The sequence below is a fragment of the Lutjanus erythropterus genome, chromosome 5, assembly GCF_056507025.1.
Source record: "Lutjanus erythropterus isolate fLutEry1 chromosome 5, fLutEry1.hap2, whole genome shotgun sequence".
Lineage (NCBI taxonomy): Eukaryota > Metazoa > Chordata > Actinopteri > Lutjaniformes > Lutjanidae > Lutjanus > Lutjanus erythropterus.
The window spans coordinates 30,904,317-30,930,354 of NC_139321.1; the positions used below are offsets into that span (position 1 = coordinate 30,904,317).

The following is a 26,038-nucleotide window of genomic DNA, read 5'->3' on the forward strand; positions in this document are numbered from 1 at the left end:
ACTGTCATCATGTAATTCCAAATTAATGTTTAAAAGATGAAAAAAGAAACTGGAACCAGCAAAAAAAGATAAAAGTAAGACACAAAAACAAAAAAACAAAAAAACAAAAAAACCTGAGATGTTGTAGAGATTAAATTCAGGATATCTCGGCCTCTGCACCTTCTTGTGAGTCCCCCAACTTTATGAAAATGCAACATCTGCTGAATTTGCTGAATTGCTGGTTTACCCCTTTAAATCCTGTAGCTTTTATTGATTCACATCGACTGTATCATCTTATGGAGGCTGATCTGCGATCAGCTGCATTACTAGCATTGCTCTGCTATTTGACAACTCATACCAGCATTGAGCTTGAATTAAGCTTCAATGTATCTTTTCCTTGAAACTTTACAGGCAACATGGAGGCAAAGGGTGTAAAGAGGCAACACTTAAGTTCAAGGATTCAGATTCAAATCTCCAGGTCAGTGACTTTCCCCGTGCTGGTAGCACCGCTGCTGGTGTTACTTCTCATAATATTAGTGATAAAACACCATGAAAATTTACATGATACACATCAGAGCCAAAGCTGTCTTACTGAGTCCAGTGCTTGAAATTAAGGATGTCCCATTGTTCTGGGATCAATAAAAGAGCATCTGGGACACAGAAATTTATACACTTATCATTACAAAAATGTCAGAGCAATTTTAGCTGTTAAGTGGATAAATTGACCACATGTTGAGAATAAAAACAACTTATTTTGTCAAGTGAAAAATAATTTAAACTTAATAAAGTGACATATTAACTGTCTAACAGTAAATGACCACTAGCTCATTCAGTCATTCATGCCAACCAGTCATGTATGTATATTATTTTAAAGCCTATAGCTTAGCATATGACTGAAATCTGAATTTTCACCAACTGGTGTCAGTGAAGAAAACACAAATGGAAACAAATGAAAACAGAAACAAAAACAAGTCTAGAGAGAAACAAAACAAAACAAAAAAGAGAGAAAAACAAACAAAAGAGCAAAAAATAAGAAAACAGTGATCCGTTTGGTTATGGACATTTTTCAGACTTTTGCAGGAAGGATTTGGTTTAGCACTTGTAATTCCTTCTATTCAAACAAACTTTTTTTAATCTTATTTTTAGCTCAGAGAGGGTGTATCCATCAAACTAGCAGTAGGAGAACTGATGGCAGCTGAGTCTGTATTTTTCCAATCTCAGAACCGATCAACTATCATCCATATAGTGATTAATAGTGATTATTTCCCCACATGTTGCACCCTTGGTAAGCAGAGCAAGGTATGTAACATTTTGCTCTTTGAATAAATGGTCATTATAAACTGAAAATTGTTGAATTGTTAATATACAATATTACTTATAACATCTGTTCGAGAAAAATTGCATGTGATAATTGAGCTGAACCATATTAGTCAATTTAAGACTGGTCTGGGACTCTTGGATGAAGAATTAAGGAGAGTTGTGGGACAATGAGGAAAAAATTTTATTTCAAGCCCTGCCTGAGTCTTACCGATATTAATGGCTGTCTCCTGTTTATCCCCTGTTAGGATCCAGATCTTGATGTCTGCCTTCATCAGAGTCTCAATGGTCTCGGGCACCTTATCCTGAAGCTTGTCTTCTATTGCTGTGGCCCCCAGCAGCTGCAAGTTCTACACCCAAAAATGAGGAAAAGACAGAAAAAAAAGTCACTAAGTGGTGATCAAAACAGAGGAAGGCCTTTAAAATGTCATGTGTCAGAGAAACATGTGAGTCGGGACTGTGTCACTCACTCAGTCATGTTTTTACCTTCATCAGCTGCTCTTGTTTATCACCCAGAAAAACCACAACGGGCTGTAGACGTTTTGGATATGTTACTATGCGTCCGTGTTCGTGTGTATCTGCAGACACGACCTCTCTCATACAAGCACGCCCACAACATATTGCTGGTGTTTTTCCCAGGAAACTTGGCGGTTCTGCAGGCTCATATGGGGCCATCACAGGGCCAAAGATTTGACAAGACCCAGGGGTGGAGGGGAGACAGGAGCCAGCAGCAGAGGAAAGGCAGGGGAAGCTCTTGAAGTTGCGACCTGAGCCCTGCTGCCTGCACATCTGTAGCTCTGTCCTCTCTAATCATTTGGACCCACACAGTGCCTGAGGAAGAACATGACTATATCTGATGAGTCCTCACTCACCCCTTTGATGTATATTGTTCTATTGTTCCAGTGGTTGTTGTTAACAGACCTCTTTGTGGATTATGATACAAGAACCACTTGTATCAGGATTTCAACCCCCAAGCCAGGGTGGGACATAACACCAGCTACTAGACTCTAGTCGACTCTGTCTGGAGTTGGTACATAGTTAGTACACCTTAATTTAAAATCTAGATTCTAGTACCACTGGTGGTCCTCAAGCTCCCTCTAGCGGTACACTGAGGTATTTTAAAAAATAAATCAATTAATTTAAAAACATCTAATCAAAATACTACAAAAGTTTAGATGAAAATACTTAAGCTGATCACTGAAATACAATTTAAAAAAAGTTTAGTCTTTCCTATAATATTTCTGAGTCAGTATCAGCCTGACATAGTTACATTTATGCACATAACACACACATCCATGATCAGTTACATGCTAAACTGTGATGGCAGTTTGGCTGACAACAGTCAACAATAAATAATCTTCCTGTTAGGAATAAACCTGCTTCTGCATGAGCTCTTGGTAGCTGAAAAGGGTTGACCTACACTCCTGTACTTTATTGTCGGGCATAATGATGGTATTTCAGGATCCTAGTAGTTTCTGAGGTGGTATGTGTTGTAGAAGGTTTGAAAAACACTGATTTAAGAGACTGTATTTGCAGCTCATTGCCCATGTAGCGCTGAGAGAGTTGCTGCTACACCTCTGACTTCAGTCGCTGTGGAGAATCAAGACTTTGTCAGTACTCTGCAACTTCAGCCTTGCAGGATCATTCTCAGGGCCATTCTCATCCTGAAAGCTGCAGTCCATTGGTGGACCTCAGAGCGCCATCTAGTGGGCCACGGAGGCAGCTGCACTGCCAAATGATTTGATTAAAATTAATTCCATTTACTTCCAGCTGTCTACTTGAGGCTGCTGTTGCGTTAACATTGAAATCATGATTATTATCTCAATGAAAAATAAGCTTTCAAAAACAAGCCATTGAGATGCAGCAGTGAGACTACAGTAAACTACATTTTATATACAGTGCTATAGCCAATGTATTACAGATTATTTGAATAAATTAATCTAATAAACTTAATTTAAATTGTACTATAATTTGAAAAGCATTTGAAACACCTGTGCTGTATTTTGAAACAGTCAATAAAATTCAGTCAATTGAAGCTGTCCTTTTCTTTACTTTATATCCAAGTAACAAATACAAAAATGGCAATTAGATAGTAATCTGCATGAGAAATAAAGTGAAAAAAAAATGTTTTTTGTTGTCAGATCCAGACACACATGATCAATATTACAGGTTTCTAGTGTATCTAAATAGGCTCAAGAATTCAAATAAAAAAACAAAAAACTGAAATTAAAGTGCATAACTTAAGTGACTAGTTGCCAATCATGACACATCATCAGTTGGGGACAACAAGCTTGTTTTGCCATTGTTAGAGAGACGACCCTGCACCAGTAAAAACTCCAAAATGTGTGGTGAGGAAGTACGACCCCGAATACATTAAATGTTCGTTCATAATGGCAGGGAGTGATGCTGAGCCGAAAGCAGTGTGCTGAATGTGGTGGGCTCACAGACCAGTTTATTTTTCTCCCTTTTTTGTTATGTTTTTGTCTCATTTATTTAGGAAGGTAGTCGTCAAAGATGTTTTAACAATCAAAAGTGGACAATAAGTTAAAAACAGGTTGAGTTGTAGAAGACTGGAAGTTTCTGTCTGATGTATTTTACACTGGTTTCCTCATGATCTCCTTGGAAAATTCTGTTTAATTGGTAGTTGGCTGACTTTTAGCACAAGTAGTCCAAAACTAATCAATTTAAGGTTAAACTAATCAGTAAAGTTGATGAGAAACAGTTCCTTGAGAGACTGGAGCAGTCTTACGCACATACTGTAAAACAGAGTATATGAGGTTAACAGTCACACTGTTGAAGGATGATTTTGATACGATTACATCAATTAAGTTTTTTCTAAAGTACAATACTGTGAAATGAATGATAATAATCAATAATTATTGAGAATAATAATCATTTAGGTAGGTAATTGGGCGGCATTTAATGATTATTATCATTATTGATTAATTTGTTGATTATTTTCTTGATTAATCAATTAGTTGTTGGAACTATATATAAGAGAATAGTGAAAAAGCAGATTAGACCAAGATGATGTCCTCAATTGTCTTTTTTAGCCCACAACCCAAAAATATTCAGATTACTAGAAACTAGCTGAAGATGGAATTTTAGGGGAATTTTTTCTTGAAAAATTACTCAAACTGATTAATCAATTATCAAAATAGTTGGAGATAAATTTAATCATTAATAAGTGATTAATCGATTAATCATTGCAGCTTTAGTCAGTATGTAATTGGGTATCGAAGAAATACAACAACTTCTCATTACTGAACACAGTAACAAAGGAATAAAGTTACATTTTAATTAACTAGTCCCAATCAAGTGTGAATAAGACTGAATTTATCACATTTTCTTACAAAATAAGTAATCACACTTGTATGGTTGTGAAGGAGACCATCAGATAATTTCACACAGTGCTGGAATGTCTCTGTCATTAAAATTTCACTGTGACTCCATTGTGCCCTCATGTGGTGTCACTGTGTGCATTTCTAAGTACGGGGGGCCCCAAGGAGCAATGAACCCCAAACCCTGGCAGCATCAGTGCCACACTCTGCCCATTAAGCAATGCACATTACATTTTCCTCCCTGAAAGCTTTTATGTTTATTTCATGATTGATTGCCTCCATTTGTTTTGGGCAGCCAGGAGCAGCCGTGAAGAACATGCCAAGTGGTTGATTTACGACTGTGGCTTCCTGTGTTTGACTAGTGCTTCCACACAGACCCACCTCACAGGAAACCAATTCTACCTGCTGCTGAAACCTTGAATCTTTCTCATAAAAACCCACAATTTGGAACTTTTTCACATTTCCAGGTGCAATTACACTGACTTTCACTATTTACACAGGAAGCCTTGAGCTTGTGCCCTGTCTGATTTTCTGCAAATGCAGAGAAACCTACTGTACATTAAGTAAATGCAGCATCTAAAAAGATAAAAAAAAAAAAAAAACATTCTTCACACTAGTAAATATCACTCCATAATGAAATGTCTGATGGCATCACTACTGGACAAAATGAGGGAGCATAACAGGTAGTCATGGCATCAGGAGCTGATACTACACATCACATGTCAGTTTTTTACTCAACAAACCTTCTCTATCAGTTCGTAGCTCTCCTCCAGTTTTAGGGCTCTGTTCTGCAGGGAGGTGGAGGCTCTGTGGTGGATCTCAAGCCACTGCTGATAGGACGACTCACTGACGTCTGCCACCGCAAAGCACAGAGTGCGCAGGCCTGCAAGAAGGCAACAGCATCACAACACCTGGGTCAAATGTCATTTTCCATTTCCAAACCTTTAGACAGATCTGTGCAGTGTAACTGTTGGTGACTGCCTTACTGTGTGGTAATCAATACTAGTACATGACAAGTGACAAACCTAAATTTTTGAATTGTTTCTTAAGCTTTTTTATACATTTCTGAGCATGGTATACATCCTGAACTTCTGAAAGTAGTGTCTGATTGGTTCCTTTGTAGAACACATCACAGTATAGTTGGCAGCCAACTACTGTATTTAGGATATTTTCATCTCTGTACCTTACCATCAGACAGCCTTTTCTGACAGGAAATTACTAAATCATTGTACTTTTGCCAAACACAGGAGTTGCTGGTCTCTCATGGCCTTGATCTTTTAGGATGTTTGTGTTATTGTGTGACTTTGATGAATCCAAACTACCCTTTTAAAACACCAAAGTCACACAATAATGCAAAAAATGTAATAGATCGAGGCAGCGGTAGACTAACAACTCCCATGTTCTGCAAGGTAAAATTACAGATTTTGCCAGTGGAGATTGGCTGGTTTAGAGCAGCAGCAGTTTCCAACTGGAAAAAGTAAAGCAGTGAAAATATTCTACATATAGCACACACTTAAACTGATATTTTTTTTCCAGGTGGACCTTTTTTATAGGTGGCTAAAATTGATAACCCCGTCCATTGCAGTACATTGCTTAGCTTCCTACATCATTACTCCTGCTGCCTCTCCAAACTGGGGGTGTGTTGATCGCCATTTACTATGGGTAATACATCGACTACGAATAAGTTCTTCACACTGCCCCACTACAAATAATCCAAACTATCCCTCTAACATCTGGACAGGAATAACAAATGGCATTTAACCATCATTTGTAGGTCTTTGTGAATCAATTAAATTTCCCATATCAAACTACCAAACACCAGAAAAAAAAAATCCACGAGACTATATACTTTCTTTTCTTAAAAGCTACCATAATTAATAATCTAATACACTGCTTAATGCAGCAACCCCTCATCTAGGCACTTGCTTTTCATTATACTTGAAGAAGGTTAAATACAAATTCTGAAACCTGGATTTAAATAACCTGCAACAACATAATGTTTGTGTACTGTATCAGTACATGTGTTTGTAGGTCATGTTCACATAAATATGTAACAAGTCCAAATAGCTTGTAACATATTTATAGAATTAAGAAAAAAAATAGATTCTCTGTTCAATGCAAATAACATTTAGAAAAGATCAAATATGGAGAAGTTAATAGTTAGTTCTTCTTGTCAACAAGCTAGAGCAAGTTATATTTTATTCAAGCCTCTCTAAATTACAGTGACTGAAGATCTTCACAATCTGTCCTGGATGCTATATTTAGCCTCCATCAAATATTCCCAATGACATCATTTTGCTTGTTTCTCACAAGGGGGCAGTATGAACACAGAGCAAAAGGAGAGTCTCTGATGCAGTTTCTTTCAGCTCCACTGCCTTATGTTAAAACCACGTCAACAAATTCATGTTAGGGTTTAATATTCATCAAATCATATATGAGGATTAGTTCTGAGGAAAAGAAAACAATTCTTCTGCTGCAACTGATGATCAAGCAGTAGCAACATTAAGAAATGAGAGGAGCACACTCTACATTAAAACATCCTGCTTTACAGACAGGGGGCGACGTTTGTCCACTCACCCTCAGTAGCGAACTGTTCCAGGTGCTTCAGCGTGATCTCTTTGTACCTCGAGCTGTCTGCCAGACGGTCATAGATCACTGTGTCCTGAAGAGAAACAAACACTCATTGGTTATCGACACCCAGAGAGGAAAGAAAGGAACATCCTGGACTTCATCTATTGGGAAAACAAGTATTCTCAGGTTGTTTGGAGCACACTGTTTTCTACTCAGATTTGTCCAGTGGCCCCCTTGTACTGAAATAATATTTTGTTTCAACAGCAGTTGCAGGGGAATTAATTGATACACAACTAATGTGTCTGGATCTTGTAATGGATGAATTATTTTGTGAGTAATGTGTTTTAATAACAGAAAACAATAAAGGCTGCGCAGTATGATCACAATAAAATCATAATGCAATTACTTTGACAAATATTTCAACTGCAGTATGATTCAGGATTGCATCATAATTTTCATTTTCAGTGAAAAAAATAAACCTATTAAAATCATGATGATGCGACATTTGTTGGGGTCTGGACAAAACATGTTTTCCTACATCTGAAGGACAAGATTTGTCAGCCAGTGAATCTCTACAATATTATAGTGCTTTATTATAATTTGTCATGTTTTAGATTAACTGACAATTATTTTCATTTTCAATTAATCCGTCAATTATTTTCTTGCTGAGCTGATCTGTTGTTTGGTCTATAAAATGTCAGAAAATGGTCCATCACTATTTCCCAAAGCATAAGATGATGTCCTCAAATGTCTTGTTTTACCCACAACCCAAAGATATTTTGTTAACTGTCGTAAAGGAGTAAAGAAATCAGAAAATATCCACATTTATGAAGCTGGAATCAGAGAATTTTTACTTCTTATTTCTGAATAAATCTCTCAAAACAATCAATCAATTATCATAATAGGGGGCACTTAATTTAATAATTGATTAATTAATCAATTCCAGCATTTTGTTTTGGATATTGCATTTAGCAACACTGCAATTTTGATAATATTTCGATTAACTGTACAGCCCATAAAACAATCAAATTAATTTAAGAGTCAATGAGCATCAAAGTAAAATAATATGCTCTAAACCTACTAATTACTTTTCATGCATGTCCCTCTTGATGTCATCACAAACTAAACAGTGTCAAACTAAATCAAACATATGAAAGTAAAACATGAGCACTAAACCTTCCGAGATAAAACTATCTGCATTACACATTTATTTGGTATACTTTATAACCTACTTGCAAAATAAGTGAATAAAAAACCCACACTGAATGATCACCATCATTGTGTTAAATTGCTACCAAAAGGGGTGTCACAATTTCAATGTTAAATGGAAGATTGATCAAAATGAGCTGTCAATTTCAATTATCTAAATCCAAGTCAGAATCAGCGATTCTACCAGTATTTTTTCTCTCTCCACCCCCACCTACATGTGGTGTTTGGTACATGTCCAAAGAAAATGACAACACTTAAAAGACAACACAGTGTAGCTCACCAGCTGTTATATCACACTTGATGCCATATAGACTTTCTTCTTAAATTTGAAAATGTAAATAACAGTTGTCAGGGCACAAAGTCAATGATCAACTCATCTTTAAAAATCAAGACTTGATAGTCTAACAATGACACTGCCGACAGTGCTAGAAATATTTTCTTTTGAATCTACGATTTTGCTTCCACCCAGTTGGTACTTTATGCAGCTGTGGAAAGAGGCTCGTCTGATAGGTACTGGTAAGTGCCTTCCTGTGAAATATAATGTTTACATAACGTTTATTTTGCAGAGACACCCGTGTGTGAAATATGGTGATCTAGTTTTATGCTGCTGCTCATTGCAAAGATTTCCTGACAAGAGTGAGAGGCAATAAGAGGAGCAGAGCGCTCAGCACTTTTGTGTGTGGTGATGATGGTGATGGGCTGTCATGCGTTGCCATGGAGAGAGACAGACACTCACAGCTCCTTTGCAGTAGAGGCGGATCTTCCCAGATGGGGTGCGCATGATGACTGACATTCTCTTCCTCGCGCTGTGAGAGAAAAAAAGCAAAAGCAAAAAGGCAACAGAGAGAGAGAAGAAGAGGGTGGGTTAAAAGAGAGAAAACAAATGAGAAACATGGCATCACAAGGTGTTGCAGCAAATTATCGAGTACTGTTTGTCTGCTGAAATTAAAAATCAAAGAGGTGGATAACAAAATGTCACACTTAAGTCACACAGTTAATTAGAACAAATCACAAGGGCAAAAGAAAGATGATGAAATCTGATATCATACAATTCTTTTGAGGCTCATACAGAAAATACAATCATTTATGTGCACCTATAGCCTGTGCAGATGACAAACAAACCCAAATTTCAAAAATGTTGGGACATTGCGTAAAACATGAACAAAACAGAAAGCAATGATTTGCAAACACTTTTCTACCAATATTCAATTAAATAAAGTACAAAGATATTTAATGTCCAAACTGATCAACTGTATTGTTTTTTTGTAAATAGTTGGGAAAGGAGCATGTTTACCACTGTGATACATCATCTTTTCTCCAGCAACACTCACTAAGTGCTTGAGAACGGAGGATACTAATTGTTGAAGTTTTGAAAGTGAAATTCTGTCCCAGTCGTGCTTGATACACGACTTCAGATACTCAGTCCGGGGTCTCTGTTGTAACACGTGCAGAATGTTTCTTGGCATTGTCTTGCTGAAATAAGTAGGGACATCTCTAAAGACATCATCTGGATGGCAGCATGTTGCTCCAAAACCTTTTAGCATTAATGGGGCCTTCACAGATGTGACATTAACCCATGATGCCAGGGGCGCTAACACACCCCCATACTATCCCAATTGCTGGCTTTTGAAGCTAGCACTCATAACAATCTGGGTGGTCCTTTTCTTCTTTCCTCTAGCACTTATACACATAATATCTAATGAAAATAGTAATACACTTTACCTTGTAAATTCCAGCACATGAAGAAGTTCGTACTTCTCTTCTTTTCCGAGCTAAATCCAAAGAGAGAGATGAGTTAACATACTCCAGAAGGAAGGATCTCAACCTCTTCTTCTTCTGAGACAACTTATCTTAAATAGCACAAGTCAACCCCGCCACCCTACTAAAATCAGCCTTAATTGCACTTTAAATGTGTTTATCAGTCGCCAGCACTGAGCTGATGGAGGGAGAATAACAAGGTAAAATTCAATTAACTTCCTTAATTGCAGGGATCGTCCAGTACAAGACAGAGTGATTAAATAGATGCTGAGCGCTTTAGAGGGCCTAATAAAGGTTAAGAAATTGGACAAATGTCTTGAAGACAAGATGTTCTCAGCAGAAGAAAAAAAAAGGAAAATGGTTCTGGCCTTTCTGCCTCAGCCTCTTTGAGTGCAATCATCAGGTTAACCAATTAAGGGAACAACAGGATGGGTGACCTGAGTTCTGGAGAGGACAAATGCTGCATCAGCTCAGGATATAATCACAGTGAATGTGGCATTTGTTAGTGGCCCACGTAAATACAAAAAGCTGAGTTTTATTATGCAAGTTAGTTTTAGCTCAAGGTCTCTTATGGAACATTTGAGGAAAATTTTAAAAAGTGAATTAATTAGTTCTGTTACTGCCTGGAGATATTCTACGTAGAGGCTCTATCACTTCATGGAGAAAATAACCAGAATGTTTAAGGTGGTTAAAGACATAGGTCGACATGGTGAGAAACATGCTTATTTGCTTTCTTATCAAGAGTGAGATGAGAAGATTGCTACCATTCTCATGTCTGTACAATAAATATGTAGACTCTGAGTCTGCAGTTGGTTAGCTTAGCTTAGCATAAAGAGCTAAGCTAGCAAAACTGCTAAATCTAAACATCTAAACATAACAAATCTGCCAGCCCCTTCAAGGCTTTTTCTTTTATTAACGCTTTATATCTCATGTTTAATCTGTACAAAAGTCTTGTTGGGTTGCATCAACAAGGATAATTTTTTAAATTCGAGTAAATCATGGTTCAACTTTAAATTTTGTTGCACCAAACTTTAAAACTAGCTAAAATTTTAAAAACATCAAATTTAAACCTCTTTTTAAACCATGCTTTAGTTTTTACTCTAAACCTTGTTTAAATTAATTTCAGTCGCACCAAAACTTTAAAATTTAAATTTAACCCAACTGAATTTTAGGATGCATCTCTTTTTGTGTTTCATCCAGCCGATCCATTAAAACAGTCTGCCAGTTGCTGCAGGCAGTGTCTTTTTTCCTTACTTTTAATCTTCATTCATATGAGCATACTGATCCAATAATTTGGTCAACAAGGTTTTTTCTTCTCCTCACTGGAGGAGATATTAGAGCTTCTCAGCAGTGCCATCATGAATAGGCACAGTAAGTTTACTACCGTTTTAGATAGCTAGCAAGAAGTTTAACATTTTATTAAGTTTTTAGCCGGTTAGGAAACAATGTAATGTTTTGTTGGGGAAAAGAGCAGCCAGAAGTTAATGGTGTCTTTCCTCTTTTATATTTACTAGGTTCCGACATCGCTCTTTTTTTAAATTTGAATTTGGGTAAGCAAGCATCTCCATATTGATTAAACTATTTAATTACAGTTTATATTAATAAACCTGGATTTACTGAACAAGTTAGATTTTAATTTTGCTAAACAACAATTCACTGTTTTACAAGAGGTTATTTGCCAGACTACCTTTCTTGGGTTTCCACTGGTTGCCTGGAAATTACTCTCTATTGAGAAGTTTTGGGATTTTGTTCCCTCAAGTCAGAGCAAGGCAAGCCCATGTCCTCTTGTTCCCAGTCTTTATACTAAGGTAAGCTAACAAGCTGCTGACTGTAGCTTCATAATTATTGTACAGACATGAGAGTATATGAGCATAAAAAGGTCAAAACTCCTCCACTGTGGGGTAAAATGAGTGGCCTATTGTTAAGCACTGGACATCACAATGTTTCATTTCTTCTCAACATACAGTTACATTATTCTTTTATTCCAGTCAAACATGAAACTGTGAGATATCCCACAGTTTATGAACTGGTGAAGAAAGTTTGATTTGTTTCATTCATTAACAGCAAAAAAATCCTCTTAGTATATTGCTTTTTTCTACTTGGATTTAGCCAATACTCAAGTCATTAGTATTACACATCTATCAGCGTGTGAGCACTCAGCCTTAGCGTTTGTCAGTTTTTTTTCTTGTTTTAGGTCAAACCTGACCATAATGATACTCATATTAAAGATAAAGTGGATCCATCCATCAACACAATAGCTTGCCTGCCTTTCATTAAACTCATCTTGTCTCTCTTACCGTTTCCACAATGACGCTGTCTGGGGTTCTACCAGAAAACACAAAGCCAAGGTTTCGTGCTGCTCTCACCAGAGCTCCTTCATCTGGAAAGCAATTGGAAACCCACAATGTTACAGATAAACACACAAAAACCAATATAAGTGCAAACACACAGTTCTGTCTCAAGATAACCTGATTTGAACCAGACATTTATGATAAAAACCATAGGACTAGCTCAATTCAACACAGTTTCACAAAGAGAGCAGCGACTGAGAGCTGTGGACCAGGTAGCTGATGCTACAGCTTGCATGAGGATGCTGCAGGGTGAGAAAAAGCTCTCTGCTTGTTTTTTACAGTTCACTTAACCACCCTTCTCTCTACAGCCAATCTGCGCTCTGCCTCAAACCCCAAAGCTCCATAAAACCATGATTGTTCTAAGCAATCAGGCAAAAGAAGTCATCTCACATATCAAAAGCAAAATGCAAGATGAAAAGCAGCAGGACTGCTTTGTACAGTTATTATAGAAGAACCCTTTTAGCCAATCAATATGTGTTCATAAAAGCAAATGGATAAGCATTTATTGTTTCTGTATTGAACTGACTATAAGCCTGTTTTACATTACTAATGTTGTCAAAAGCATCAGGAAACATTAACACCTCTCATTTAGTCACAGTTTACTGTTTGTTCATACACAATCAGTTTGGCAATCAATAACAGAAGCTTCATGTTCTATGTTTTTAACTATTCCCATCAGAGCCACTACCTTGTTTACATTTGGACCACAGATTTGTGCCTTTAAGCACAGTGACATTTCCAGAGTTCATTAGGGTGGTCCTTTATTTTCAGGAAATTTACATAGTGCTGCTAGGGGCAACCACCGTGTGTAAGTGGTGACGCCAGTATGCAAATGCTTCGAGCTGCAGCCCTTCATGTAAAATACAAAGGTCTCAGACTGGGTTGCTCTAATAAAGATTAATTTCATTTCAGATTACTTCTAATCATGGTTTAGCAAATCTAGGCCTAAAATTAGTAAATCTAGATTTAAAATTAAGCAGAGCTCTTATGTACAGCTAAAAACTAGTCTCTGTTTAGTAAATACATATTTTTCGACATATACTGAAATTAAATAGTTTGTATAAATAATAGTAATAAATTTTGGTGCAACACAGTTAAACTGAATGTAGGTTTAGAGTGAAAACTAAAAACTAGGGTTTAAAGAGATTATAAATGTAACCTTTCTTAATTTTAGGCTAGTTTAAAGTTCAGTGCAACATAAGTTTAAGTTAACCATGATTTAATCAAGGCTAAAAAATTATCCTTGTTGGTGTAACTCAGCCTCAGTGGTTCAATTCACCTAATCATAACCTCACCATTCACCAAATCAAACGACATTGATTTTGTGGAGTTAAAAAGAATCATGTTTAAGGGCATGTTTTCTTGATTGGCAGGTGTCTCATCACTGCGGCGAATGTGAGAGACTGAGAGATCAAAGTGAAGCTGACACATACCATGCATTCTGTAAACAGGATATTTTACTTTCTAATGTGATTCCTGGCTCTCTCCTGCACTGATGATTATATAAATGTCTTTATGAAACATTGCTACCTGCAGGCTGTGGTGCTGTGTTCCATTTTCTAAAACACAGAGGTCACTATATGGGAAATTAAATCTCTCAACAAAAACAAAACAAATAAAACAAAACAAAAACATTCAAGGACACAGCATCCTTGATGAAAAGCACCTGGAACCAGGTCCAGCCAATATCGCCCAAAGCTGCAGAGCTGCAGGAGCAGCAATTTAAGACTTGAAATTTCTGGACCTGCAGTTTTAATTCAACTTGCCAGCATCAGAAAACAGCTAATTAACGTGCCACTAAGTACCAACTATAGGCATTTGTGGTTCAAGGCCCCAGAACCCCAGAACAGTCACACTACATCATTAACATCTTTATAATCCTCTCTTAAAGCTTTCTTTTATAAGAAGGCATGCACGCTTTTTTTTAAGAAAAGTCACTGGGTTTTATCACTCTTCTCCTGCAATATAATATTTGTTAACCAATTCTATCCCTCAGTGTTTTGCGATGGTTGTGCTGTTCTTATTTGGCTCCTCTTAATCTGTTCTTTTTTTAATCTCTGTTTTTATTTGCTGTGTTTTTATAGTTGTTTTTCTGTGAAGCACTTTATAACCTTGTTAAGAGAAGTGGTATACAAATAAAGTGTCTTATTATTCTTTTTTGGGAGCCTGGGGAGAAAAAGACAAAAGTCTGGGCAAAATTAACATTCCCAAATTATAATGATTATATATATATATACACACACACACACATCATACATGGGGGTAATACCAGAGCAGCACAATGTATTATACTAGCTGTGCTGATGGAAGCGTGATGTACCTGGAGATGCAGCCTGGTAGGTGATTCTTCCATCCGTGCGCTCGGGGACTGCAGTGTGACAGATGGCCATCATGGTCATGAACTCCTGGATGACAGCAGCTGTAGGCTACAAGAAGAGGAAAGGGCACTTTGACTTCAAATGTTCCTTAGTAAAACATGTCATAACAAAACAGAAACAAAACTACCAGAGAGACCTTGATGCTACTGGAGGAAGAGAGAGCAAAGACAGGGAGTGCACTGTTTCACAGACTCTGATCAGCCTGCATGACAGATGTAGGACAGAAGACACACACAACTGTCTACAGCAGTCATGACATACTGACTTCTATTCATATATTTGTGTACTGTAGATTTGGGTGAAAGGTAAACCGTACCTTTTGTATGTAACATTTGTATGGCACCAGATGCATGAGACTTTCTACATCAGGGCAGTTCAGTTCAACCCATTTATAGTATTACATAACCAGACCTATCACTACAGCACTGGAGAACAAATAATTTAAGTGTTATTCGCTAACCTCAATATAAAAAATGACATTTGGTACAGCCCTATACAATAAAAGCCTAAAACCGTAAGAAGAAGAAGAAGAAGAAGAAGAAGAAGAAGAAGAAGAAGAATGATTTTCTTTGAAAACTGGGTCTAAAAAGCCATGTTGTTGTTCAAAGCCACCATCAGGTTTGTCAGACTACTGATTGCTGGGAACAAGCCAGTAAGATCCCACAGAACTGGCCAGCTGCTGTCAGACATTTACTCAGGCATGTGCATGTAATATAAGCTTGCTTCAGTAAATGGAAAAAAAAACACATACTGAAGGCATTTTACATTAATGAGGGGAAATGTATGACTAAATAGCCAAAGGGTGGACTCAAACAGGCATCTGCTGAGGCTCCTGTCTGAGGCTGCGGGACCACCAGCTTCTGCTCATTGTGGCAGATATACTGACTACCTCCAGGGCTACGCCAGGCTTGAATCATACGATAAACAGTAATCAGGCTGCTAATGGTTGTTAACAATGAGATCAATAGCAGAAAAAGCTCACATTACTACAGTGCCAACATTATGAGCAACCAGTGATAATGAAAACCTAAGGTGACACAGAGAATTTACAGCAGATGTAACAAATATGTGCCATGCTCTGTGTTGTTTGCTGCTTATTACTCAGAAACATCTGCTATTCTTTTCATCTCACAAATAAAAAGGTGTGTATACACACACACATACACACACAGACAGACATTGTATTATCAAATTTGCTCTTTGTGTTGGCCATGGCAACCCTGATGAGAGATCTCTAACAGGGAACAAAGGAGAAAATGAATGAAGGGGGGAGGGCAAATCAAAGGGCCTCTTGTAAATGAAAAAACACAGTCTATTACAGTCCAGGTGGCTGTAAGAGTCCCCTCTGCCTCCTAACAGCATGCTAATCTGGTCTGGGTTGACATGTATCCTCTGAAGGACATGCCTGTGTGTGTGTGTGTGTGTGCGTGTGTGTGTGTGTGTGTGTGTGTGCGTGCACACTGTTATATTTCTATCTTTGTGAGTAGCCAGTTGAGTTTTAGGCCATGAGAATGTTCAAGAAACTAAAACTTTGTTTTAGTGTTAAGAAGATTAAAATTGACCCTTCCTTGGCCCCGCCCTTCTTTGCTCTGCGCTCCAATAACAGTTGAGTGAGCTTAGAGCCTGACAGAACCTCAGCTGTTCAGAGACAGAGTTCAATTAAGCCATGCCTCCACCAGAGGTGAAAAAAAAAAACATCTCTCTCCACTGACTTTATATTGCATGAAGATGCCTCTTGTCACTCTCTGTCTGCTAGCAAACAACAAAAAAATGTCTTGATCCATGGTCAGCCATGGTAAATAAATGGAATTTAAAGTATTTAGAGAAGGGAGGAAAGACCCCTCCAAGAAAGCAGTTGCATTGTTACTGCAATCAACCAGTATCTCCAGCTCAGACAAGCTTGCCAGGGCCTTAGTCCAATCAGACTGCAGCTCATTTGTACACAGTCTTTCTTGCCAATCAAGGTCTCTGCTATTTTACCTAACCCCACATTGGTCCCACCTACATTAGTTAACCATTTACTGGTTGTATTTGAGATCTTTTTTGACAAGAATTGATCATTGTTAATGAGTTAAAAAATCTACACTATATCTCTTGCAACTAGTCAACTACCTTTAGGCAGCAGTCAATGACTACTAAAATGGAGTAGTTGTGGGTGCCCTACCAACAGGATGAAGAACACAGAAGTTTTTATAAGCAGCAGAACCAAAAAACTGAGCCTTTAAGAAGACAAAAGTGGATACAGATGTTGGGACAATCTTAAGGGAGACCTTAAAATACAACTTACGACGCACGTAGCGCTACGAAGCCTCTGCGAAATGGGGCCCTGGTTGCTGGTTCAAAGATATTCACAAAAGTTAGCTAATGTTAGCAAATTACCAACTAACTAGCCAGCTAACTGTTGATGTAGATTAGCTAGCTACCCAGCTAGTGTTTTCTAACATTAACTTTAAGGTTTTGTAAAGCTTCATCTGAGGGGATGCCCATGGTCTCAAGACTTTGAAAAACCCTGAGCGAAGGTGAGCTAACCATCTCCTCGCTCCAGCATCATTTTAAACAGATAGATGCAGTATGAGAGTCATCTCATTGGTCTCTTCTAACTCTCTGCAAAAAAAAAAAGAGAACAAGTAAACATACTCCAAAAAATGTTAAACTATTCCTTTAAGGTTAGGGTCATGTGCTATTGCATTATGTCAGTGAGGGTCCTCACAAGCATATAAGTACAAACATGTGTTTGCTATCCAGGGTGGTAGTAACCTAGGCAGAGAGTTCATGGTACAATTAGATGTGACAGCTAATACTGTGCTGCCAGCCATCACCCTCACTGACTCCTGGGTAATTTGTGTCATGGCAACAGTGACGGACACTCATTACTTCAGACGTGGCCAGTGTGGAAAAAGTTGAAGGGTCAAGAGAGAATGAAGCAGAGAGCTTGGACGAGCCAGCGAGCAAACAAACACCCAAGAAGGCTGCTGAGAGTCTGCGGGCGGAGAACATGTCCAGTGACTCAAGAGAACATGAAAAGCACCAGAGGGGATGTTTATTTTTGTCAGCACTGTTAATTCCAGAACTCCTCCAGTCTGCCATCCCCCTCAACACTGTATCAACACTGCTCCTACAAATAGCCTGCAGCAATGCAAACGTGTTGTTAATGATCAGGATTAGTAATGTTTTAGTAAGAAGCATCCTGTCGGCCATAAGGACAAAGTGTTTGAACTGTGAGAACAGAAGCTGGTAAGTGAAATGTATTGTTACAGTTAGCATCTATCTGTCAGGCAAGTGAGGGAGAAGCATTGATGGTTTAATATTAGTGTTAATATTTTAACGTTTCTCTTGTCGATATGTAATAATTGGAACTTAATCACTTTCATGCTCAGAGTTAGATGAAACGATCATCCTCGTGCCTGTGCAGTAAATATAATACAGCCAGCAGGCTGTTAGCTTAGCTTGGCATAAAGACTGAAAAACGGGGTAAACAGCTAGCCTGGGACGCCTACCAGCTCGGTTGATTAATCAATACAAAAACTGTTAATAAAAAACAACACATGGTTTTACAGGAAGACTATTTCTAAGCCGGGATAATCAACATCCTGGAGTCTTGTTACCACTGTAAGATTGCCAGACAACCAGCAGAGACCACACAAAAACACCATGCCAGACCAAGAAATGGGTCGAAAATGAAACCACATATTGCTGTTTTCATTTTCATTTTGTACATTTGCTTATCAGAATTGAATTCTACCATACTGTAAAGAGTTTAACATTTCATGTCTTTCAAGACATAATATTTTGTGAAATTACAATAAGTAATTTGTTCAACTAAAAAACATTGTTTTCAATCCTTTTAAGGTCATCGTAACTGATAATTATAATTATGTCATATTTAATTTTTATATAATATTTAATCATTTTACTGAAATGGTTATTGCACCATTAAAATTTTCATACCGTTTCATTGGACACTAGTGTTGTCATGCTACTAGAATGTCAAATTCCAATATTTGATACTATTGTTGATACCACAGGGAAAAATGTACTCAAAATTGCATAGAAGTTTTGATTTTTATTAAAAGATAAACGTCATAAGGCTAGAACATGATAATGAATATAGAAAATGAGACAAGTGGCGAGAAGGAGATGGCACTATGAGTAAGTGAGATCAGGCAGGACTGTGTGGGCACCACAGTGGTGCGTGTCAACACGCAGTTTGAGAGGAGAGTCAGCGACAAAGTGCAGCTGTTAATGATGCTGAATACTGATACTGAGAAAAGTGCATGTTGAAATCATTTCAAATATTCAGTATCAATATGTATCATTCTATCAATATTTTTGATAACACTTTCTGACACACAGCAAGAGAGCAAATAATCAAATTTTCCAGAGTGTAAATATTTCTTTACTGGCAATGCCATTAGCGTTAACTTGGATTTATTTTCTAAACTTTCAAAATATATGGCAGCATCTTGACAGACGTCTTGGCATTACACAGAGGGCGACTTATCTTGAAAAAAAAAAGACAGGAAAAGTATGACTCACAAAAGTGCTGCAATATTAAGACATCCATTATGAACAAACCATTAGTATAACTACAACACAACAGATTAATAATAAGCAGAATCATTATTGGAGATTTAGAGAGACTGTGGTTTCTAAACAGCGGTTGGTTTTGCACTATAATTAGCAGTGTTTGCAGGGATATTAATATGAAACTAAAGCAGATCCAAGACAAACTCAATGTGTGGAGAGATTCTGCTGTCATAACAAAGCAAACATCACAGTGGGATTACTACTTTCCCTGGGCAGTGCTACTGTAGGTAATTAGATGTGACATTCTGCCTCCCACACGCTGTTCTGCAGCTGAGCGACTCAAACAGCCAATCAATCACAGTTTTCACCCCTTTCATTACTACAGGTGGCCTTTAGTGCTCCCTCTGAAGTCCTGTGACAGATAATAAATGCATGCCTGAGTCCATATTTTGAGACAAAGGCAGCACTGTTACCAAATATTAGTTTTCTTATGTAGTTTTTAGGCAAATTCACACTGATGCGGCCACTGTACAGCAGCACAGTTCCCCACAGTGGATAAGCAAATAAGCACATATTCATCCTGTCAGAATGAGCCAGTTAGGTTGTTTTGCTGTCTGTGTTTGCAATGTCCTGTAAAGAGACAGTAATCCACCCCTTTGCTGGATTTCAATCAAACTGATATTAGAGAGAATTAACTCAATTTGCCTCTCAAAACATGTCTTACTCCAGACAAAATGACAAGACATCACAGCCTTTTCACATTTTCTTCATAACGTAAAAGCCAACACAAGCACACCACATCACTAAAGTCCACTTAAAATGGCAAGAAGGTATTATACAACCAAACACAATTAGATTCAAAATCCCTCTTAATTTTGTCCTAAACAACAGCCGTCACTGCAGGCCGGCAGCGGGGAACCTTGACATTACTTACGTGATTACTTTGGAGGTTTTCCAGTAAGCTTGGGTCATTAAATCCTGCCTCGTCTGATGAGTGTGTACTGTGCCTGGAAAGAAGAGACGGAGAAGTCAAAACAACAGAACACACTGGAATACTTGCTAGCAACTATTGTACAACACAAGAACAGGAAAGCCGACAATAACACGTTGTGACAGAAGACTGGACTAGTCAAGAACAAGTGAATAATTTGGATCATGATAAGAGCATACTTTGACCACCAGAGTTTACAGCACAACTTCATACCAGCCTCTGACAATTTTTCAAATACAATATTAAGCACGACTAAAGTGTTAATTATGTACCAACAGCAAAAACAAAACCTCTTGGAGCCTGCATAGAATACGCTATGATTTCCCATCACACTGAAAACAAATGCTCTCTAATGAATTGTCTACCACTGTGCAGCCTGGCAGGCTTGTTCAAATGTGGGTTTAAAATCAGGCAAAGGCACACAGTGTTTTTGCCACAACATGAGATAAAACCAGGGCTGCAACTAATGATTATTATCACTGCCAAATGTGATATATTCAAATTGTTTGTTTCATCTTAACTACGGGTGAACAATATGGTGAAAAAAAAAAATTATTATTATTTTGACAGATATTACAATGAGTGGTAATGGTCATTTCTGCATCACAATGTCAATTTTTTACTGAAAAAGCACTATTTAAATAATAATGATGTGGGGATGGGTACGACGGTACAACCAAATTACTAAATACTACCGAGGATTAAAATTACTTCGTCATTTGATACCAAACATACTGTATACAGAATGTGCCAATGTATGTAGGCTATGTGTGTGTGTATGTCTGTGATTATGTGTTTAGGTATTGTGAATTTTTGTATGCTAAATTGCTTTTAATTTTTTTTAATGAAGGTTAGCCAATGGCTGAAAGAGAAAAAATGTATTGTTCATAAACAGGTATACCCTATGATGATGATGTAATAATTATTGTGGTCTGTACAAAACAAACATCTGGAGATCAAGATTTGTAGGTCAGGGCATCTTTGCAACACTACAGTATTTCATTATAATGCTGTTTTTTCACACATTTTTTCATCATCAAAAAATTGCAGCTTCTGTGACTTGGATATTGCACATGGCCATATAATAATAATATTTCAAACCCAAACATATTCAGTTTATTTCACATATGACCAAAAACATGCATCAAATTCTCATGTTTGAGGGACGAAGTAGTGAGTCTTTATTATTTTTGCTGAAGAATGACAGAAAATAGTTGCAAATTCATTTTCTGTTGACCAATTTATCAGTAATTGACTGATCATCTCAGCTCTAGCTGGCACCAGAGAACATGTCTCCAACTGGTACTGACAGCCTGTGCCATGTGCCAGCAACATAGATATTTGTTGAGAAAAGTATGAACTGCAATGCAGACAGAATGCAAATGCATATCCCCTGGGCTTCAGTTATGTGATGTACAGTGTGACTGTTTGGGATTCTGTCCACACTGGAAGAAGTGGATCATGTCCTGAAATGGGACATTATTATTTCAGAATGCACAAAGAACAGACACTCAGTCATTTATTCATGTTTCCCTCCATACATTTATATTCACTTCAGTCATTTCTGCAAATAATAAATATTGTTCCCTCTTTGCTTTAGAAATTAAACAATGCAAGAGGAACTGCTTACAGGGATGCAGCAGGCAGGCTGAATGTCTTGCAGCTACAAAGACCATATTACTCATACACTAATCAAAGCCAAAGCCTAATAAATTACTGGAACTACAATTAGTCACTCATACTCACACCAGAAATACTTTTTGTTACTGACAAGATGCAAAATAATTCAATGTCTTGCAGTCCATTAGGAAAATAGCAAAAAAAAAAAAAAGATACAATCTTTTATTGATGACAGTAAGCCATGCTGCTGTGGAAAAACAAGATTCTGGAGTCCAGATAAGACCTTTTCATTGATATAAAGAGATGATGTTTTTTTATCCTCTAACAGTAGCTTAGGGCAGTGATTTTATATGTAGCTACCAGCTCACTGGCTGTGCAGTGCAGGAATCGATTCATGATTCTGTGATAAATAGAGTCCTATAGATCAGGTGGACAGCAGCTTTGTCCGTGGCACTGGGGCTTGATAGAACTGTTACCAAGGCTGCCATTAGCAACCATAAGTCTTTCTAATCCCACAGGATATGCCGGTTGGAGCCAGCCGGCCAGTAATACTTTCATCTACCGCATCGCAAACAAGAGGTTTGGGAGGAGAGGAATATATGAAAAACACTGCGATGTAATTAAAGATCAGGGCCAGAGTCAGTATTACACATTCGTAGATGCACTAGAGGTTCAGGAGATTTATCACACTTACAGGCTTTATTAAAATGTGTCAGGGAGAAATCTGCAAACAATAACTGCATCTGTAAACCCTCCACATAAATACCATAAATATATGTGGAGGGCAGATGTTTCAGCTAAAATCCTTCTTGTTTTGTATCATATACTGTAAAATACTGTATATGTCTTCTCGTTCTAACAATACATCCGTGCAACATATTACTACATAAAGATTCATAAATTCACACATAAAATAAAAATATGCACAAATTCTGCAACAAAGACTGAAACAGCTGCAGTATTTTTGACAGATAATCTATCGAGTCATTATTACAGTTTCTAACCCTTGAACAGGGAAGGAAGCCCTGAGCTTTTCTCTGCTGCAGTGGTAGCGTAGTTCGCCACGTCAATTGTCTTGATGAAATTTCGGAGGCACGGGGCTGGGTGTGGAGGACGGTCAGTTATTGATTATCTGCCAGCACACAGAGGTCCTGTCACTATGGGAACAAGGGTGCTGGCTGTTCACAGTCAATAGCCAGGGACTGGCTCCAGATCAAATCTGTGACACACCACTAGGCTATCTTGTTCCTGACAGTTAGGAGGAGGAACTAAAGCATGGAGTTTGGAAACCTTTACAGTGTTTGACCCTGAATGGAGCCAAGCTTTGATTTAAATGAACCTCCATTTAAGATTAAAGGGATAGTTTGGATTATTTGAAGTGAGGTTGCACAGTGAGGGCACTTAACCATGGTCAGTATATTATCTGCAGTAGATGGTGGTCAACACTCAGAGAGGCAGCCACAATGTAGTGCTGTGGACAGGGTCAGCAACAAAACAGATAACACTTTATTGTCATAACACCTGTCATGAACATGTAGAAGTCTTTATGAATGTTTATATTATTAAGTGTAATTCTGTCAATACTGTCATATTTTCCATGACCTCAGGTGAAGTCGTACATTTTGGACTTGTCATTAAGTTTTACTACACTGTCAAATGCTTTCTAATGGCATCATGAATAATTTTCTACCATTTTAGCATTGCTAATTTACTTGTTATAGGCTAACAGCTGTCTGCTGTTATCTGCTGCTGGGGTTAGCCTTGAAAAAAAACAGCAAAAACAGACATGCTTTCATGGAAGCTAGCAACTTCCTTTAAAGCAGCAAAATTCAACATTTTAGCAGAATAGGAATTAGCATACAGGACCCAATCCCCCATGCAAAATGGATGAGACACGCCCATGCTGTTACTGCAGATCTCAACACAGTAGCAGATGGATCTCAGAAGTAGGACTGTGAGAATGTGTTGTGTGTGAGAACGTGTGAGAGAGAGAGAGAGAGAGAGACAGAGACAGAATAAGTGGGAGAGTAGCTCCCATTTCCAAAGTTAGTCTGATATTAACTGGGGTAAAGGAGAATGAGCTGCACAGCTTCAGCCTCAACACAACAAACAGTAAAATGCTGGAAGACTTGCGCCATCAAACCTGCTGAATGTACAAGTGCCTGTTAAGAAGCCACGACATGTAACCACTTGTAATTCAATTCAATAATAGTTCCAATGTACTACTGACAACATATACTACAACATGTGTTTAAGGCATCAACAGATATATACAGTGAATCAAGAGCCACAGTCACATACAACATGTCCCAAGTGTACTGAACACAGATAAAAACAACAAGCATACACTGAGGTATTGTGTTCAAAGTTCACGATATCCACAAGGCAAGGCAGCACTAATACATCACAGAGGCGGAGAGCAGATAAACGACCACCATTTCACACCAGTCATCTTACCAGTCGTCCTCTGCAAAACTACCCTCCTCAGCCTCAGGGACGTGACTGTTGGAAAAGAAATTATCTTGTTGACAAAGTTCTGTGAATGTACAGACGTTGGGATTGGATTAAAGATGGGTTTGTTTATGAGTTAGCAGGTCAGTATGATAGGTCAGATGCCGGGGAGGACTGTAGGCTGAGGTGTTGGGGTTAGGTTGACAGCAGTGATTATAGCAGCCCCTCCAATCATTTATACTTGGTACTCTCATGTCTCTACGCTGAATATGAAGATACTATTGGCTTAGCTTAGCACAAAGATTGGGCAAACAGCTACCCTAGCTCTGTCCAGCTGTATCTAAATCTACCTACCAGCACCTCTACAGCTTACTAATTGACTCATTATTGGCTTTAGGGTCATTCAACACTGACACAATTCACTTATCGGACGTCACAACAATCCACGTGCCCATCTAGATTGCATTTTCAGATGTTTCTATGGATATGTACTAAACAGGGTTCCTACACATTTTCCATTTCAAAATTCCATACTTCTTGTGTAAGTAGATTTATCAGACCACATTTGACATCTAGCTCTCAGTAGTGAGCCATATATATATATATATGCCATAAAAGCCCAAATCTGGTGAATTGATCTTAAATATACTATATTTTAATGAGTTTGCCTAACTGACTGTGAATATACAGCGAATTATTGGAAAAGAAAATGAGGCCTCTTGAGCATTTCAGCCGACTGTAAACGGATATTAATATTTAAAACCATGACTATTCCTGACTGATCAGAACTTGTGTAGTTAAGTACAATTAAAACATGATTTGAGGCATCTGACATTAGCTTGCATGATTGATCAAAGCCAAAAAATACAAAAGAGTTGCAGAACACTTTAAAATTAGAGTGTGAGGCTGAGGCAGAGTACATTTTTCTCATACAACACAGGGCTTTGACAACATTGCCTGTGTTGACTGTCCGCTCCCAACACCATGAAGTATCTAACACAGAAAAGCAAGACATCAACCTAATGTGTAATATGTGTCTAGACTGTAATCATACAAAAACTGAAGTATAAAACTTTGGCAGTTTCAAAGAAATAGTCCAGCACAGAAATTCCCTCTTAAACCACTTTTTTTTCCATTTATACTCTTTGATTTTGTGTTAAACAAACAAGATGTCTTTAATTGCACACTGTAGCCATCATCAGTAGTCATTATTGTGTCAATATTTAGTTGCTTCAGTAAATTCAGTAATTGCTGCATTAAAAGAACAAGTTATTAGTTCAGGAGGTGCTAAAAGTTGTGCTTCACCTTTCTGTTATTGATTATTACAAATGTATATAAGCACTGGCATGAAATATTAAGCTATTATTAACAACTGAAATGTTTGTGTTCAGTTTCCTTCTTTTCTTCTTTACAAATTAAAAACATTACACTTGGAGTAACTATTAACTAGCCAAAAGAAAGCTCCTGTATGTATTTAGATTTAGATCTCAACATACTGTATGCTGTTCTGGATCATCGACATGCAGATGAGTTATGCAAACAAAT

The 26,038-nt window shown here is 37.8% G+C and overlaps 1 protein-coding gene across 6 annotated transcripts in view; it reads right to left on the reverse strand.

The window, feature by feature from the left end:
• Nucleotides 1-26,038, reverse strand: part of atp8a1 (ATPase phospholipid transporting 8A1) — a 159,001-nt gene that overhangs the window by 63,893 nt on the left and 69,070 nt on the right. For 4 of the 6 annotated variants that reach the window (XR_014770626.1, XM_084719601.1, XM_084719597.1 and 1 more), the window contains exons 15-23: nt 24,500-24,544; nt 20,366-20,438; nt 14,847-14,952; nt 12,473-12,555; nt 10,140-10,189; nt 9,154-9,223; nt 7,215-7,299; nt 5,381-5,520; nt 1,508-1,646 (exon numbers count right to left, since the gene is read on the reverse strand). Coding sequence is in view for 5 of the 6 variants with exons in the window: in XM_084719601.1 (XP_084575727.1) it covers nt 1,508-1,646; nt 5,381-5,520; nt 7,215-7,299; nt 9,154-9,223; nt 10,140-10,189; nt 12,473-12,555; nt 14,847-14,952; nt 20,366-20,438; nt 24,500-24,544 (791 nt within the window). In the remaining variant the exon portion in view is untranslated. The remainder of the gene's footprint in view (nt 1-1,507; nt 1,647-5,380; nt 5,521-7,214; nt 7,300-9,153; nt 9,224-10,139; nt 10,190-12,472; nt 12,556-14,846; nt 14,953-20,365; nt 20,439-24,499; nt 24,545-26,038) is intronic. The other 2 variants (XM_084719600.1, XM_084719599.1) reach the window with 1 other exon arrangement.